This window comes from Antennarius striatus, chromosome 2 (assembly GCF_040054535.1).
Source record: "Antennarius striatus isolate MH-2024 chromosome 2, ASM4005453v1, whole genome shotgun sequence".
NCBI lineage: Eukaryota > Metazoa > Chordata > Actinopteri > Lophiiformes > Antennariidae > Antennarius > Antennarius striatus.
The window spans coordinates 19,780,542-19,797,874 of NC_090777.1; the positions used below are offsets into that span (position 1 = coordinate 19,780,542).

The 17,333-nt window shown below is 40.8% G+C and overlaps 1 protein-coding gene across 2 annotated transcripts in view; it reads left to right on the forward strand.

Moving 5' to 3' along the window:
- Positions 1-16,634, forward strand: part of dip2ba (disco-interacting protein 2 homolog Ba) — a 39,806-nt gene extending 23,172 nt beyond the window's left edge. For both annotated transcript variants that reach the window (XM_068327609.1, XM_068327615.1), the window contains exons 7-38: positions 439-558; positions 961-1,158; positions 1,455-1,546; positions 1,627-1,737; positions 2,271-2,394; positions 2,620-2,729; positions 3,561-3,663; positions 3,819-3,883; positions 3,986-4,079; positions 4,535-4,654; positions 4,761-4,875; positions 5,153-5,292; positions 5,424-5,560; positions 6,002-6,082; positions 6,188-6,315; positions 6,512-6,626; positions 6,793-6,994; positions 7,127-7,239; positions 9,108-9,188; positions 9,330-9,453; positions 9,599-9,720; positions 9,897-10,008; positions 10,451-10,560; positions 11,048-11,178; positions 11,285-11,453; positions 11,596-11,766; positions 12,008-12,069; positions 12,157-12,214; positions 12,526-12,600; positions 12,761-12,935; positions 13,264-13,387; positions 13,501-16,634. In XM_068327609.1, coding sequence (XP_068183710.1) covers positions 439-558; positions 961-1,158; positions 1,455-1,546; positions 1,627-1,737; positions 2,271-2,394; positions 2,620-2,729; positions 3,561-3,663; positions 3,819-3,883; positions 3,986-4,079; positions 4,535-4,654; positions 4,761-4,875; positions 5,153-5,292; positions 5,424-5,560; positions 6,002-6,082; positions 6,188-6,315; positions 6,512-6,626; positions 6,793-6,994; positions 7,127-7,239; positions 9,108-9,188; positions 9,330-9,453; positions 9,599-9,720; positions 9,897-10,008; positions 10,451-10,560; positions 11,048-11,178; positions 11,285-11,453; positions 11,596-11,766; positions 12,008-12,069; positions 12,157-12,214; positions 12,526-12,600; positions 12,761-12,935; positions 13,264-13,387; positions 13,501-13,753 — 3,935 coding nt within the window. In that variant the 3' untranslated portion in view covers positions 13,754-16,634. The remainder of the gene's footprint in view (positions 1-438; positions 559-960; positions 1,159-1,454; positions 1,547-1,626; positions 1,738-2,270; positions 2,395-2,619; positions 2,730-3,560; positions 3,664-3,818; positions 3,884-3,985; positions 4,080-4,534; positions 4,655-4,760; positions 4,876-5,152; positions 5,293-5,423; positions 5,561-6,001; positions 6,083-6,187; positions 6,316-6,511; positions 6,627-6,792; positions 6,995-7,126; positions 7,240-9,107; positions 9,189-9,329; positions 9,454-9,598; positions 9,721-9,896; positions 10,009-10,450; positions 10,561-11,047; positions 11,179-11,284; positions 11,454-11,595; positions 11,767-12,007; positions 12,070-12,156; positions 12,215-12,525; positions 12,601-12,760; positions 12,936-13,263; positions 13,388-13,500) is intronic.
- The last annotated feature ends 699 nt before the right edge of the window (positions 16,635-17,333 follow it).

Here is a 17,333-nt window from a genome sequence, read left to right on the forward strand (position 1 = left end):
TGTGTTCTTTCTTTTGGGTCCATTAATCCTGTCCCTGTTTGCCTTTCATTAAAAAAAGGAAAAAGAAAAGGTAATACGAATTGAACCCGGGGAAAGGGAGGGTTGCTACAGACGCCCACTCAGCTTGCTTTCCAACCTGGTGTCTGTCTCTGTCTTCATGTTGATCTTATTTCCTAGGATTAGCTGTAGAGAAGATCCCTCATCAGTTTTCGTATAGATCATCCAACCTGTTTCTCCTCGAGTACTAGCGTCCCTTTTGAATCTTTCCTGCTGCTGATTTTTGTTCCTGGATGTGAGCTTGTTTGTAGCATTCTGCCCGTATGAGTGTGTGATTGAGTGGAAATGTGTGTTAATAGAGAATTCATATGTAGGTGGGCATACATTGGTTTTGTTATTTGTGTATATTGTTTGTGACGGTGGCTGTTCTTGTTTGTCCAGGCGTGCCTGTCAACAGCAGAGTGTCTACCAAGATCCAGCAGCTTTTAAACACGCTGAAACGACCAAAGAGACCGCCGCTCAGCGAGTTCTTTGTTGATGACTCTGAAGAGATAGTTGAAGGTGAGAGACAAACATTATGCCCAGTTTTTCCCTTTGTCCTAAAAATTGAAAGAGTTAAAAAATTTTAAGTTATAACTTTGCACCTTTTCATATATAAATATGAATGATTCACAAATTGCATGACTTTCATAAATTGTAAAAGTTGCTCGTATATATATGTATACAGGTATATATGTATACACATACAGTATATACGTATATATGTATGTATGTATGTACCCCTGGACAAACAAGAACAGCCACCGTCACAAACAATATAAGCAAATAACAAAACCAATGTATACCCACCTACATATACGTATACAGTATGTGTAAATATATGTATATTCATGCATACACGTTCCTGCAGTCCTGCACCTTTTGTCATAGCTAATTCTAATTATCTATTCCTCTGATGTGCAGTGCCACAGCCGGACCCCAACACTCCAAAGCCAGAGGGACGTCAAATCATCCCGGTAAAGGGGGAGCCCCTCGGAGTGGTCAGTAACTGGCCTCCTGCCCTGCAAGCTGCCCTGGCCCGCTGGGGGGCCACCCAGGCCAAGAGCCCAGCCCTCACTGCTCTGGATGTCACCGGCAAACCCCTCTACACACTCACATACGGTCAGCAACGTTAAAAGTTTGACATGGACTGGAAACAGCAAAGGGTTTTGTTCATTTTCTCAGTTTATTAAGTTCATTTTAACTTCTTCACCAAACATAGATGTGAGATGTAACATGTGGGCTGGCTCAACTGAATAATATTGTTGGCTTTAGCAGAGTAACACCTACATTTTCTCTTGTGTGAAGCTAAAGTGGGTTGTGGAGTTCAACACTCGTTGATCAGTTATACAACATTAATTCAAGGAAAACAAACACACAATTTAAAGACTTTCTTTTGTGTCATTCCTTCTCCACAGGTAAACTATGGAGCCGCAGTCTGAAACTGGCTTATACGCTGCTAAACAAATTGGGCACCAAGACAGAACCGGTCCTGCAACCTGGAGATCGGGTAGGAGACTTTTCCTTCTCCACTTGGCATGTGAACTGTAAAGGCTGACATCACTGAGAATGTGTTTCTTTGTTTCTCAGGTGGCTTTGGTATATCCAAACAGTGATCCCGGCATGTTCTGGGTGGCTTTCTATGGTTGCCTGTTAGCCGAGGTCATCCCTGTGCCTATTGAAGTGCCGCTGTCTCGACAGGTAACTACACCTGTTGTCAAATGAATTCCCCTGTGGTTATAACTGAGAAATAAAGAAATCCAATGTAAATCTTGATTAATGTCCAGAGGCAATTAAAGGTCAGACATTGTGTATCAATCAAATTAGAATAGCACACACTCAGAAATGTTCAATAAGCCAGGTGCTTTCATGCAAACACAACTGAACTGCATTACTATAATTATCAAAATTATATTAATGTAAGGGGTAAGGATATTATTATATTAATGTAAGGGGTAAGGATTTTGATATCAACATTCATTAATACTGTTCATAGACGAAGGATGTTTTCAGTATGACCATGATGCCGAATCGGCATAAAGCTGTTTAATACCATATGTGTGCCTCTGCTTTTATGTGTACTTCTATAAGGTGTATATAATTTGTAAGAGAAATATGGACTTATTTTAAGCAAAATGTTCACTGCTGAATTGCCCGAGTGGCTTTTCATGGTCCCATCTTCTTAGCTCTACTAGCCTCTCCTTGTGTGTCAGAAGTCTTGTCTCTCTCCATAGGATGCAGGCAGCCAGCAGATTGGCTTCCTGCTGGGCAGCTGTGGTGTTAGTCTGGCATTGACGAGTGAGGTATGTCTCAAAGGGTTGCCCAAGACACCAAATGGAGAGATCATCCAGTTCAAAGGTCAGTCGAGACAAATTCTGCAACAGCAGTTCCTCATGCATCAATGCTTATTGGAGCCATTAGATCAACTCATTGAACGGAATACACAATGTCATATTTAGTCGCCAATTTTGGCCTATATGTGAGGGGGTTCTGCGGCCAGTGTTAATATGGTTGTAGTGTACTGTCCTTCAAAACTGGAGCTTTGTGTTTGCTTTAATATTTCTGTATGTTTGTGTTTACCAGGATGGCCAAGGATGAAATGGGTAGTGACGGACACCAAGTATCTGACCAAACCATCCAAAGACTGGCAGCCTCACATCCCCACTGCCAACACAGACACTGCCTACATAGAAGTATGCTTCATCACGTGAATTCACATTTTAGTATTTGGGCTTTAGTTGTTAAGCTAATTATCCCCTCATCACTAACAAAATGAGAATGGGGGAAGAGAAATGGATTCTGTCTTTCTTGTCTGTTTGTCCATCATATTTTGTTTTTGGATTGTGATTTTTGTATACTGAACCAAGTACTGCAGAATTATGCCTTTTGCCTTTCACAAACATTTGTATTTTAGTTGTGTTCATGGTTGAAAATTATTTTTGGACTAATTTGTAATGTTGAATTTGTTGCATAAGAGGTTTTCCGGGCATACTCAATGTTTTCAGTAATTTTTCATTACTGGTGAACATTATGTGCATATCTCTCTGGTGTTAGAGAGGGATTTCTTGATATCTACAGAATTTTAAAATTTTGACGAAATGCAATAGTTTTTGGACAGCTTATTAATTCCACATCATGAAGCATCAAAACATTAAATACATTTTTACAATGTGAAAACACACCCAAGGCAGGTATTTCATGGTTGTATTCTATATTGACTAATTCTTGAAAACCTGCCATATATATATACATATATATATATATATATATATATATACAGGTATGTATATAAATCTGCTATATTTTATTGTTGATTTTCTCTCCATTTATTCTTATTGTTCACCCTCAAGTTTGAAACCTTTTAGTTTTTTTAAAAACCTTTAAAAGTGTATTTTAAAAAAATATTTATTTCAAAAGAGTTGTGATGTGCGTACTTTACATCTGAAAAATGTATCTGATATTATCATTATAATAGTGTTTTCATCCAAAATTGCCAATGTGTTTGTGTGTTTCTATAACCAAAGTACAAAGCCAGTAAGGAGGGAACAGTGATGGGAGTAGCAGTATCCAAGATCTCCATGCTGACCCACTGTCAAGCCCTGACACAGGCCTGTAATTACTGTGAAGGTCAGAGTCTTAGATTAAGATTAGCTGAAGATCATTGTTAAAGAGAGAATTTCCTTTATTTGATCACATAATTTTTTATAGTATTATGTCGTATTTATACAGTAAAGTGCTGATCGGCAACATTTTTTCTGATGCTTTTGTCTTTTCTGTTCTAGGGGAGACACTGGTCAATGTATTGGACTGCAAGAAAGATATGGGCATGTGGCATGGTGTATTAACGGTGAGAATGATTGAAGCAGTTTGTGCTGCTTATCCAAGTTAACCTTGTAATTTGGTAATGTCACATAATTTTACATTGCCAATATGTGTGTTTTTTTTCCAGAGTGTTATGAATAGAATCCACACCATCACAGTGCCCTACGCTGTCATGAAAGCATGTCCCATGTCGTGGGTTCAGAGGGTCCACATTCACAAAGGTTCAGCCAATATCCAAGTCACGTTTTCTTTGTGTGGTACCGGCTTGACTCAACACGCCTTTTTTTGGCGTTCTGTTATATGGTACATAGCACTGCTAGGTACCGGGTATCACTTCAGAAGGTAGTAAAAGGTCATTTAAAACCTTTTACTACCATTGATTCTGCAAAGATACTTCTTTCTGCTACACTGCTAATTGAAACAACCCCTTGAATAGTACTTGATAACAAAGCTGAGTCGAGTCAATACCATGCTATATTTGTGTAATTTAGTTTTCTTGGTTTACATATTGTGTGAACAGGCATTAAAGTGTCATAATTCAAATTTGTAATATAAGCCTACTTAAGATCACAGTACATTTAAAGGACAAGCAGTGTAGCCAATCTGAAATGTATAAATTTAAATGGTAACAACATTATATAAGTGCACCCCGCTGAACATATTCACCTTCTGACAGCACGTGTGGCCTTGGTGAAATGCCGTGACCTCCACTGGGCCATGATGGCCCACAAGGACCAGAGAGACACCAACTTGTCGTCCATACGCATGCTTATTGTGGCAGATGGAGCAAACCCATGTGAGTCACTCAGCTTGGACTATTTAAAGAAGATCGACTCTGCAGACATTTTTTTATTTGTTTTGGTTTGTTTTGATAACATTTTTTGACCAATCCATTTTTACAGGGTCTGTGTCATCATGTGATGCCTTCCTGAATGTGTTTCAATCTCATGGTCTGAAGCCTGAGGTGATCTGTCCATGTGCCACCTCTCCTGAGGCCCTAACTGTGGCCATACGCAGGTACTACATTCACAAGCTCTTATATTCAAGGAATGACTGGCTGTGATGTTGGAGAGTTCAAAACCAGTGCAATTTATTTGCATGTAATTTGATTGGCTTTGAAAAATAAAGGATGTTTATTGGCATGCAGGCAGTCATTATATAACTGACTAACTTGAAGCAGGAAGTGAAAAGGATCAGAAATGGAGACTTGTTTTGCACTTCACTAGTGCTTAACAATGTTTTACCATTTGATGCCATCCTCTCAAGCCAGTTTACCCTTCTGGTCACTCTGCAGGCCCGGTGTTCGAGGAGCTCCTCTACCTGCCAGGGCCATATTGTCCATGGGTGGGCTTAGCCATGGTGTGATCAGGGTGAACACAGAAGACAAGAACTCCGCACTCACTGTTCAAGATGTGGGCCACATCATTCCTGGGGGTTAGCCACTCTTATCAATTTTAATTGATATTAAAGAAGAGCCATGTTTACTATATCCTTATTTCATCCTATCTTCATCACAAATAAGTTATATAAATAAACATTTATGTTATGACCTGATTGTGTTTCAGCTCTGATGTGCATTGTGAAACCAGACGGGCCTCCTCAGCTGTGCAAGACAGATGAAATAGGAGAAATTGTGATCAACTCTCGAGCTGGAGGCACCATGTACTATGGCCTGCCAGGTGTCACCAAGAACACGTTTGAGGTCTGTCAGACTTTACAACCCAACTATTTGATTCTGTCAACATCCTGGATGGAGTTTGTAGCAGCCCAGCAAGTCAAAGTTCTGCCAAACTGTTATGTTAACACTTGAGAACTTGAATCTGGTGATCCCTCATTTAAATGTTGTAGAGTTTGTCATTAGATGTAATATTACTCATTTTAGGACCAACAGAATATTAATTAGAAAGAATGACACTTGTTCATTTAATCCACTAGATGGCGCCCTTGTCATCAGAGACTTTGACTCATAGCAGGCTTCATGAGATCCTACTTCCCAATTAGACCTCTAAGCGTGATTTTGTCCAATACGAATTTTTATTTCAATATTTTAAGTGACAAATCAAACTGAAAATAAAATTTAAACTCCATCATCTGAACTGCCAATTGTTTATTTCGGTCATATTTTGATTTCATTGATTTTCAGGTGATCCCTGTCAACCAAGCTGGAGCGCCAATTGGAGAAATTCCTTTCACTCGGACCGGTCTACTTGGATTTGTAGGACCGGTAAGACATGTATAAGCAGATAAAGAGTTAGTTTTTTATTTGGTTGTAGAAACAAAGCAGTATGACCCATGTTTTCCTTGGTGTGTGAAACTCTCTTCTCCACAGGGTAGTCTGGTGTTTGTTGTGGGGAAGATTGAGGGGCTGCTAATGGTTAGCGGACGCCGCCATAACGCTGATGACCTTGTGGCCACAGCATTAGCAGTGGAGCCGGTCAAAACAGTTTACAGGGGCAGGTGAGATGCTGACTGCTGATAACAGGGGGCAAAGATGAACACAATCAGAACAGTTCACATTTTTGATATTTTATTGTTGAGAAAGAAAAATAACTGCGAGACTGAACCATCCCCTTGTCATTTGACAGCTTTTTGCTGTGTCTTGATGCTGAAAGATTTCTCATTCATTGTTTTTTTTTTTTGAAATTTCAAACAGGATTGCTGTGTTTTCTGTGACGGTGTTTTATGATGAGAGGATAGTGATTGTGGCAGAACAAAGGCCCGACGCCAGTGAAGAGGACAGCTTCCAGTGGATGAGTCGAGTACTGCAGGTACATCACATAAATATATCAGCCAATATTTTTTGTCACTATGATATTCAGGGCCACAAACTCTTTATCTTTGTGATTCCCCATTTAACTTTGTAAATCTTTATATATTTTTTGTACTTTATGATAATTTTGCATTCATTAAACTTTATCACTATTCTTTTCTCAGGCCATTGACAGTATCCACCAGGTTGGCCTATATTGCCTCGCACTTGTCCCAGCTAACACCCTCCCAAAGACGCCCCTTGGAGGAATCCACATCTGTGAAACCAAGCAGAACTTTCTGGAGGGAAATCTCCACCCTTGTAACATCCTCATGTGTCCTCACACCTGTGTCACCAACCTGCCCAAACCACGCCAGAAACAGCCCGGTACTCCACTTCAGTCTGTATCTCATAATGGTGGCTATTCAGCATCATAGCTGGGAATGACATTGTGGAAATATTATATATTATGTGGTTTGTGCTGTTGGTGTGACTCTACCTCTTCTCTGGTCTCTTCAGTGGATGTTGGTCCTGCTTCTATGCTGGTCGGCAACTTGGTGGCAGGGAAACGGGTCGCCCAGGCAACGGGCAGAGAGCTGGGGGTTTTGGAAGACCAAGATGTGATCCGAAAGGTGCTGATTAACACACAGATGCTAAACCACACACAGGTCACAATTATCATTAAAAAAATTTTTTTTTAAGTTAATACACTGGTCTGATCCTTGAAGGGAAATTAAGAGCACACTCTAGTTAGTAAATACTTCAAACACGTGCATACATGTTAGTTTGTACAGGCCCCTGTAGCACACACACACACGCGCGTGCGCACACACACACACACACACACACACACACACACACACACACACACACACACACACACACACAGGGGGCCTGTACACATTCAGGGGGAGGTAGAGTGGTAGGCAGCCCCTTTGCGGCGGGCAGCCCCAAATGAGCAACTTGTAAAAGGGGATGCCGCTTTTCTCAAGGGCGCCTCGGCAGTGCTCCGGAGGTGAGCTGACACCTCCCCCTATCAGCTCACACTCCAGGTGTTTTTTTGGGCGGGAGCGGGAACCGCCGATCTCAGAACATTGGACGACCCGCTCTACCGCCCACTCTACCACTGAGCCACTGCCGCCCCTAACCACTATGGTACAGTGGACCACTGCTCTTTAATGATCTATTCAACACTTCTGTACTATTCTGAGTTGTCTTTTCTGCAGCAGTCTCTAAGTATGACTAGTAAATTTGTAAACAATATACTATATTCACTGGCACACTGTATTTGAGCTGCAGTTAATATTCTATTAATATAAAACATCTGTTTTGATAAGTTTGATTATGATGTGATAGGCAAACTATGAGACAAAGCACAAAAGTAGCTCCATCCATGAGCCAAATGCTGGTAAAGTAATAATAATAATATCTTATGAAGTTTGTTGTTAATACTTGAAATTCTGTGAATGTCGTGACCAAGCTGCAGATGACCCTGTAACAGTGGAAAACATACTGACGTTTTATTTAAAATCTCTTGTTGTTGTTCTGCCTTGACTTTGCTGGAGTTGGGTTTTAGCTCTGTGTGTGGCCCACCATGATGGTAAGGCTCTAGTCGGGCCTCCAGCTGTCTCCGCCTGTGCTTCTTCTGTCAGTCAGATGTGCTTTTACAGCAGTGATATCCTTCTGGCCACTGATGGACAGACAGAGGTGACTGTCCAGGTGCCAGCAGGACACGCTGAAAACCAACACACAATAATACAACAGAAGTAGTCCCACCCTACAGCCATTAGGGTCTCATAATTCTCTCATATCACTTTTAAGAATGGGATTTGACCCGCTGAACAAAAGATTTTGCTATAATATAATTTTCAATGTCGTGTGTTAACGAAACATACAGTAGACATTTATGACAAATCAGAACAGTGTAGGCTACGAAAGCATACATTTGATATTTATTATTATTTATTGTAATAAATCCAAGAATAAAAATGTCGATTAGCAACATGTCCATGTGTACTGCTGCTTGCTGTGATCTCTGTGATGCTCTGACGTGTAGCATGGCTAAACTTCTTTCCAAGCAAAATTTCTGTAACCTTTTGGATCGTTGATAGTGTGCTAGGAGTCAAAAGGGGCTCCAATTGCCTCCTACCAGCTACAGATGGCCCCAGCATGACCCTGCACTTGGCAAAAGCCTTCTCTGGATATTTCTATGTCCTATGTTGTGAATATGTGCGTCATTTCATAAGCATCACAAAATGTATTTTGTGTCTTTTTTCAAATGTTAACAAACAGGTCTGTTGTCAGAAAGAGGACCATTTATTTATGGCTGTTGTTGAAACATGTATATGTGTTCACAGGCCAGCCTCTGTTTCTATCTGTTTTTTATTTTTACATGGAGTATTAATTGTTACCGATGCAGCCTTGTGTGTGTGCTTTAAGTCATGCAATACGTGTATTAAGGTCACTTTGATGTTTACATGATGTATCTTGACATCTACAGCACCAGTTCTTGTCTGAATCTCTGCAATGGAGAGCTCAAACTGACCCAGACCATGTTCTGTATGTGCTGCTCAATGCAAAGGTAAAATAAACACACACAATTCTAAAATTAACAATATGTCAAGGATCGTACCGGTACAAATAACATGGTACGTCCTTGTAACGAAGGTCTGATGTTATCCATTATCAGTGTGAGTAGAGCAGTACTTCCTCTTTCCTGTAGGGGGTGGCAGTGTGCACAGCCACGTGTGCTCAGCTGCACAAGAGAGCAGAGAAAATTACAGCGACCCTCATGGAGAGAGGAGGTCTAAACACTGGAGACAATGTGGTGCTGCTTTATCCCCCAGGTAAAAATGTATTCTACACACACACACACACACACACACACACACACACACACACACACACACACACACACACACACACACACACACACACACACACACACACACAGAGACTAAAATACCATATTTTTTGTCCTTATTCTTGCAGGTGTCGACCTGATAGCTGCCTTCTATGGCTGCCTTTATGCAGGGGTCATTCCTGTGACAGTGAGGCCCCCCCACCCACAGAACCTGTCTGCTACTCTCCCCACTGTCCGAATGATCATTGATGTGAGTAGACACCATGAAAACAATTACTAGTGTTTCTGTTAAATGATCGTTAACCAGGGATTACCAGACGATAATAATGGTTAATAAATGTACAGTTCATCAACTGTAAGTAGTTTGGGTATAAAACTGTAATTTGTGTCTTTAAATGAACTTGTTTAATTTTTGGGTTTGTACAGGTGAGCAAAGCAGCCTGCATCCTCACGACTCAGCCCCTCATGAGGATCCTCAGGTCCAGGGAGGCTGCTGCCAGTGTCAACATCAAGACATGGCCAACCATCATTGATACAGGTGAAAAAAACTGTTGATCTGCTGGAGTTAGAGTAGCCAGGAGGCTTTACCCAAGTTGTGTGGCTTTGTGTGCCTAGTGCATAGAGTGTAGCTTCTGTGTACGTGTTTTTCAAGAATAGCAAAAACAAAAGACAAAAAACGTTTGCGATCATTACGGCTGTTGTTAAATAACCACCATCATCGATGAAAACTCATCTGACCTGACTCCAGAAGTAAATTTTTGGAAGTATTTGGGAGAAACTAAGTCTAGCATATAATATCCGAAAGTATGCTCCGCATACATGAAAATACATAATTGCTGCTTCACAGAAAAGAAATGCTTGAATATTAAGTTACAATCTATTCTGAATAGCACAGTAACACTGATTCACTAAGATTAGAGAAAGTGAATGAATGCTTTTTATTTTATCCAGTCGTAAAATAAACTCCTCCCTCCTTCCAGACGATCTCCCCAGAAAGCGGCCTCCCCACATTTATAAGCCTCCCACGGCTGAAATGTTGGCCTACCTGGACTTTAGTGTGTCCACCACTGGCATGTTGACTGGAGTAAAGGTACATTTCTTCAACATAAAAATCCTTTTTCTACAACATTGAACAACTGGAATGACCCGCAGCAAGAGAAATACAGTATTCCCTTGTTACTTGCGATAATGTGTAGCGGATTTACATATGTTAATATGTAAATCCACTACAGCCAAATTTTGATTTATAATAATAATAATCCACTTTCATAGATACCAGCATGGTTGTTATACCTGACTTTGTCTTGTCAAGATCTATGGATTTTTTTTTTTCCTGAGAATAAATGAAGATATAACTATATAATATATAAAGAACGTCCATTTAGCTACGGTAAATAAAATAAGGTGCAATTGAAATTTGGATCATGAAGGATGGAAGATTTTCATACAATTAAAAATGTGGACATTAGGCAGTTGCTGTTGTTGTTGGGAACTGTGTCGCCTTAAAGTGACCAGATGAAATGTGTGGATATCTACCTGACATGCTGATGCAGATTTTAATGTGTGCTCTTGGCCAGATGTCTCATGCTGCAGTCAGTACTTTGTGCCGCTCCATTAAGCTGCAGTGTGAGCTCTACTCCTCACGCCAAATAGCCATCTGCCTGGACCCATACTGCGGCCTAGGCTTCGTCCTGTGGTGCCTCTCCAGGTAGCGCAGATGCACACACACACAGACACACACACACACAGACATGATACAACATGCTATTTCTGTAAATGTGGCGTTGTTGTAATTGCTGTTTGTTTTGGCTCAGTGTTTACTCAGGTCACCAGTCAATCCTTATTCCTCCCTTGGAGCTGGAGAGCTCACTGCCTGTGTGGCTGAGCACGCTCAGTCAGTACAAGATCAGAGACACATTCTGCTCCTACTCTGTCATGGAGCTCTGCACTAAAGGCCTGGGCACCCAGACAGAGATGTTGAAGGTCACAATCTCATTCAACACACCCAAAATGATTCTGCAATTCCCATTTGTATCGACTAGCGCAGAGCTCATTGGTCAATACTGCATTTGAGTTCAGGTTTGTGTTCATTGTGAGAATAACCATCAGCTTTGTTTGTGTCCAGGCGCGGGGCCTGAATCTGTCATGTGTGCGAAGCTGTGTGGTGATAGCAGAGGAGCGTCCTCGCCTCGCTCTCACTCAGTCGTTCTCCAAGCTGTTCAAAGATCTCGGCCTGTCATCACGCGCTGTCAGCACCGCCTTCGGCTCCAGGGTCAATCTGGCTATCTGTCTGCAGGTTGGGCTCATACTCATACACGCTGACTTGTCTGATGACCTGCAAAATGTATATTTATATTTACATATTTATATTTGTATTTATATTTATTGGTACAATGTGTGATAACAGTTGCAATTGTTAAATTACTTAATGATATCATATTGAGCATCTGAAGGGTCCAAATAAAACCATTAAAAATTATATGTTGATTTAACTTTCTTCCATTTCATGAGGTTTACTGTCCCTTCTGTGTCCTCAGGGCACTGCTGGCCCAGACCCCTCCACCGTCTATGTTGACATGAAGTCTCTGCGTCACGACAGGTAGACTGGGAACCCTGGGATCAATCACTGTAGTTGTCACGTGGTTCAGAATGATTTACACACTGTTTTTGTGTGTGTTTCTTTTAGAGTGAGGTTGGTGGAACGAGGAGCACCACAGAGTCTTCCCCTCATGGAGTCAGGAACAGTGAGTATTGATTATTGACTAAAAAGGCGCGTGTGGGAGGTCTGTGCTTTCCACAGATCCAGAGAGCCAATAGATGTGGTTCCATTATTCCTGAATGGAACTGAGTTTATATAGTGCTTTTTCTAGCCTACCAGCCACTCAAAATGTCACATGACACACATGACACACGCACAAACACACGCACACACACAATTATACAGAGCTGGAGCTGAGGATCTGACTGCCAACCTACTGGTTGTTGGACGATTGGCTCTTCATCCGTAGATCCAACTACCCTGAGAATAAATTCTATATTTATGTTCTGCGCTAAGATTCTTCCAGGAGTGAGGGTCATCATTGTCAACCCAGAAACCAGAGGCCCTCTGGGAGATTCACATCTAGGGGAGGTGAGTTTTCAATTGAGTTATTTCTCATACACAGATACAAAAATCACACAGTAATCAATTCATTTGACTGATAACTGATTTACTGTAAAAACATCCAAAGGTTCTAGAAATGCACAAACCACAGACCAGACCTCATTCACCTTTTTTCTGTTGTGTTCAGATCTGGGTAAGCAGCATTCACAGTGCCAGTGGCTACTACACAATCTATGGTGAGGAAAGCCTGCAGGCGGATCATTTTAACACCAGACTCAGCTTCGGGGAGCCCCACACTCTCTGGGCCAGGACGGGCTACCTGGGCTTCATCAAGAGGACTGAGCTGCTGGATGCAAGTGGAGGTAAGAAGAGATTAACCTGCAGTGCTGGTCAAGTACTTTTGCCTGGGGGAAGGAAGTTGTTTCAGGGCTTTCTTCTGTTCTGTATACGACACCTCCCATCTGTTATGAACTGGTTAACAAAGCAGGAAGAGTGGAGTGAACTAGACTGTCATTGGTCTGTAATTATTTTGGTTTTATTGTTGTGAGAATACAAATGTGTCAAGAACAAATTCAAGTTGGTTTGAAAATAATAGCTGCTCACTAAAACCACGTCTTAGAATTTTTCTCTCATATTTCACAACCTATATAACCAAAAATATTGAATTTCTTTGGCATTTTTCTGCTACAGATCGTCATGATGCCTTGTTTGTGGTGGGTTCCCTCGATGAAACACTGGAGTTGCGAGGGCTCCGCTATCACCCTATCGACATTGAGACGTCCGTATCCCGAGCTCACCGCAGCATCGCAGAAAGGTGAGCCTCTGACTGATGGAGCTTCTTGTATCCACAACGTATTCTTTAAACAGTCGTTAAGGAAGGTTTGAAGTTTCATACGGTGACAGAAATCATTTGACTGATCTCCACAGCGCCGTCTTCACATGGACCAACCTGCTGGTGGTGGTGGCAGAGCTGAGCGGCTCGGAGCAGGAGGCCTTGGACCTGGTGCCCCTTGTCACCAATGTGGTCCTGGAGGAGCATCACCTCATCGTCGGGGTGGTGGTCATCGTAGACCCAGGAGTGATTCCCATCAACTCAAGGGGGGAGAAGCAGAGGATGCACCTGCGAGACTCTTTCCTGGCAGACCAACTTGACCCCATCTATGTGGCCTACAACATGTGATCGCCATTTGCCAACTTATAAACATGCAGAACACTGAGCCAGGCTCTGACATGAGAGAGGACATGGGGTGTATTCAATAGTAACCCCTGATGTTAAACCTCAGACACATATACAAAATACCAACCGAATGTGGGAATGCACAAGTAATGTACAAGTACTGTAATGGGATTCCCCCTCACAAACTGTCCCCATTTCTTCCACCTGCTCAGCCGCTGCAGTCTAGGTTCACGTAGCCTTTTGTTGGGGTTGAGGATAGTTTCTTTCCCATCAAAAGATAGGTCTGTTTATCATCACCAGAAGGACATGTTATCTTCATCCTCTCTATGCATCCCACTTCTCCGGTTAATTCTTTTAAAATAGTTTTTATTGGAACTCTTTTTATTAAGAAGGAAATCCTCCCCTCTTTCCATTCCTAGTTTTTCTTTCTGAACCATCATCTTCATTCGCCCCCCATCCCCCCAAATCTGCCACAATTCCCCCCCTTGATTTTTGAAGGCAGGGTGGCACATTGGACTCCTGTGAGAATCTGGAACTTTCCCTTCTTGCACTTTAAGTCCCGGCATCTCCAAGTCCACTTCCTTTCTCACCTGTCTCAAGGGGACACTATGCTTGCTGCTTCAAAGAGCACATCCACATCAGTATTAAAACGTCCCATCAGTCAGTGCATCCCATAGCTGTAGACCTGACAAATTCCTTTCCTGCCAGGTACACTATGGCTTTCCCCTCCCATCACATTCTGTGTTTGTGAACAGACATGCTATCAGCAATCACAAATTGTAAGATGTCACGTAACTTATCTGTTGATGCGTGGAAAAGAAAAATTGGACAGTAAACATGCAAAACTAGATGTTAAATATGATCTTTGATGGATAGCAACACAAATATCCCAAGTCATTGTAGGGTGTGATCCATTACGTAGTCCTTATGATTGTAAAGAACTAATACATTTTCAAAAAGCACCAATTTTCAAAAACAGAGTTGAGGCAGTATGTGGTGTTCAGGTGTGCATGCTGATCTTCAACACGGGACAACAACAAGATGAGGAAGAAAAACACAGCAGTGGTCTGGTTGGTTCAACAGAGCTCACTTTTACCTCTCATGCTGTATCATTGCACTCGAGTCAAAGCGCTAAGTATTCAAATAATCCTTTAGCAACATTAACCACTGATTTCAAGGTACTTCCAGAGTTCTAAGATTCTTCTATCCATCTAGATGGAAAAATATTTTTTCTATGACATTATTTTGTACTTTTATCCATTTTTTTAAATCTTGTAAGTTGTGAAAAACTACGGTATTCTGTTTGATCAACCACAAGTTTCAGCCACAATTTTTGAATTTTGTCTTTAAGAATCTTTCTAAGCGTTGTTTAATGAGGGGTTTTCAAAGATTTTCTTATGTTTATTACTTTATTATTTGTCTAAATTCAGCTTCTCACTCCTTGTTTGTTCCAGAGCTTTTAACCGTGTTGGTTTAGTTTTCGTGAGCAGATGGGGATTGCTTAGTTGTCACAGTCATTGCAGCAGAGCAAACTGTCTGGTGATGAGGCCTTTGTAAAACTACCAAAAGCTCCAAAACAAGCCAGGAAGGGGGCTTTTTAAGGCCGGCATGAGGCACAATTTAATAGGATACAACCAACAAGTTTTCTTGCTTTGCAAGTTGCAGTTGTTAAAGTCAAGAGCATCCTGTTTAATATCAGCCTCACTGTCAGTTAGATAAATATATATCATCAAAAGGCGAATCAGTGCCTTTTTACTGCACCACCAAATCTATAGATACGTTGGTGCAGTAAAAAGTTGAATATTACAAAAGAACAAAAATAAGGACAAACTTTGCCTTACTTGAGGAACTTCAATGTTTTCATGCTTCATCCCTCATTTTCAGCTGCTCTATCACTGTAAAGAACTATCCCACAATATTCACATGTGAAATCACATGCTGGTGTTTAGCTCAGAGCTCACTCATATAAGACTTTTCAGAGGAAGGTGGGGAGGGATATTTTTCTTTTTACAAAATATTTGTTTTTCATACCTTTCTCATTTCATCATTACCATTTAAGCCAATTCTTTGTGAATGTCTGTAACACTGAAAAAAGTAAATTAGGAATAAACAGCAATCGGTAACACAATGGTGATAAAAAAAAAAAAAAATCAGAATCCTTTCAAAGTTTGCAGTCATAGAGGGTATAGGATGTCGGTAACTGTATTTTAGAGATCAGATACTGTATTATTCGTGCTAATGTGTACATGGATATGAACTTTGTTGATAAAAACTTGACTGATCTTTCATACTTGACAGCATTTTTCTGAATTCTTAATTTATCACATTTTGAAAAGAGCAAAAAGGTCGCATTTTGGCGGGAGAAGTGTGCACTTTCCCTGATATCCTTTTATGTGTGTGCATGTGTGTCGATGAGGGAACGTCTGTGTGTGTCCAGTTCAACAGTGACATTTGACTTTTCTGGTGCAACAAGGTTTGTCTTTTGTAAGAAAAATGATCTTATTTGATCTCTTTTTTAAAACTTTTTGTTTTAAATATGTCGCCTCCACTGTATTTTAATTCTTTCCTTTCAAAATTGGAATCAAATATATTTTATAGGAGTTTCACCAATGTTTCTGGTGTAGTCCTTTCTTCAAAACTGCACAGCTTTTGCAAACGGCTCGTTTGATTTGAAAGCAGCTTGACATACTGTACAGTACAGCACATCAGTAAACCACTTCATCCAGTGACAGACGCTGAGGACATGTATACCAGCCGGTATGTGGGGCACCTTAGTTACTCATCAATAACAAAGTAAAGCTTCTCAGTTACTGTGTGATGATTGCTTTGTTACTACTCTTTCACTCTGGCAAGTTTTAATAAAGTTTTATTGTTTCCTGTTGGCCTTCAGCCTTTTCAATAGACATTGGTGCTATTAAATAAGGGAAAGTTGAGAGACTTTTGTCCTCCAATGTCATAACAAAGAAGTTTTCTTCTTGGATGTCCTTATTGTGTGAAAATAAGCCATTCTTCCATTCAACATTTTCCAACATTTCATTCCTAGCTCAGTTTTAAAATTATTTGTCATTGCCTGTTTTCATCAGCTGTCACATTTAAACAGGCAACTCAACGTGGACAATTCAAATCTTATTCATCACCTCCATCTTAGTATTTATTTCAGCTTTTCATATTGACATGTTGAGAGGAATGTCGTACATTTCGAACCTCCTGATTTATTTGAAGCACAAAATGTCGTACATGTGAGGTAATGAAATTAGTATCTTTCACACAAAAAAAAAACTCAAGGGCCACAATGTATACCTCAATGACTGTCTGTTCACTATGCATTGTCGAGCTGCAGCAAAGACATTCTGAACTAGTCAATGGTGCGATAACTTCTAACATGTCTTACTTGACAAAAAACACTGTCACACTGTCATTGGATGTGTTTAATGTCAAATAAAAAAAAAATCCTTTGCCAGAATTCATTGTGGGGTTTTTTTAAACTTATTTTCCGTTCCTCAAGTCTTTTGAGTTTCTTGATTCAGCTGCTACCTTTATTTCCACCAGAGGGCTCTCAAACTTATGCAGCTGAGAAGTCCCT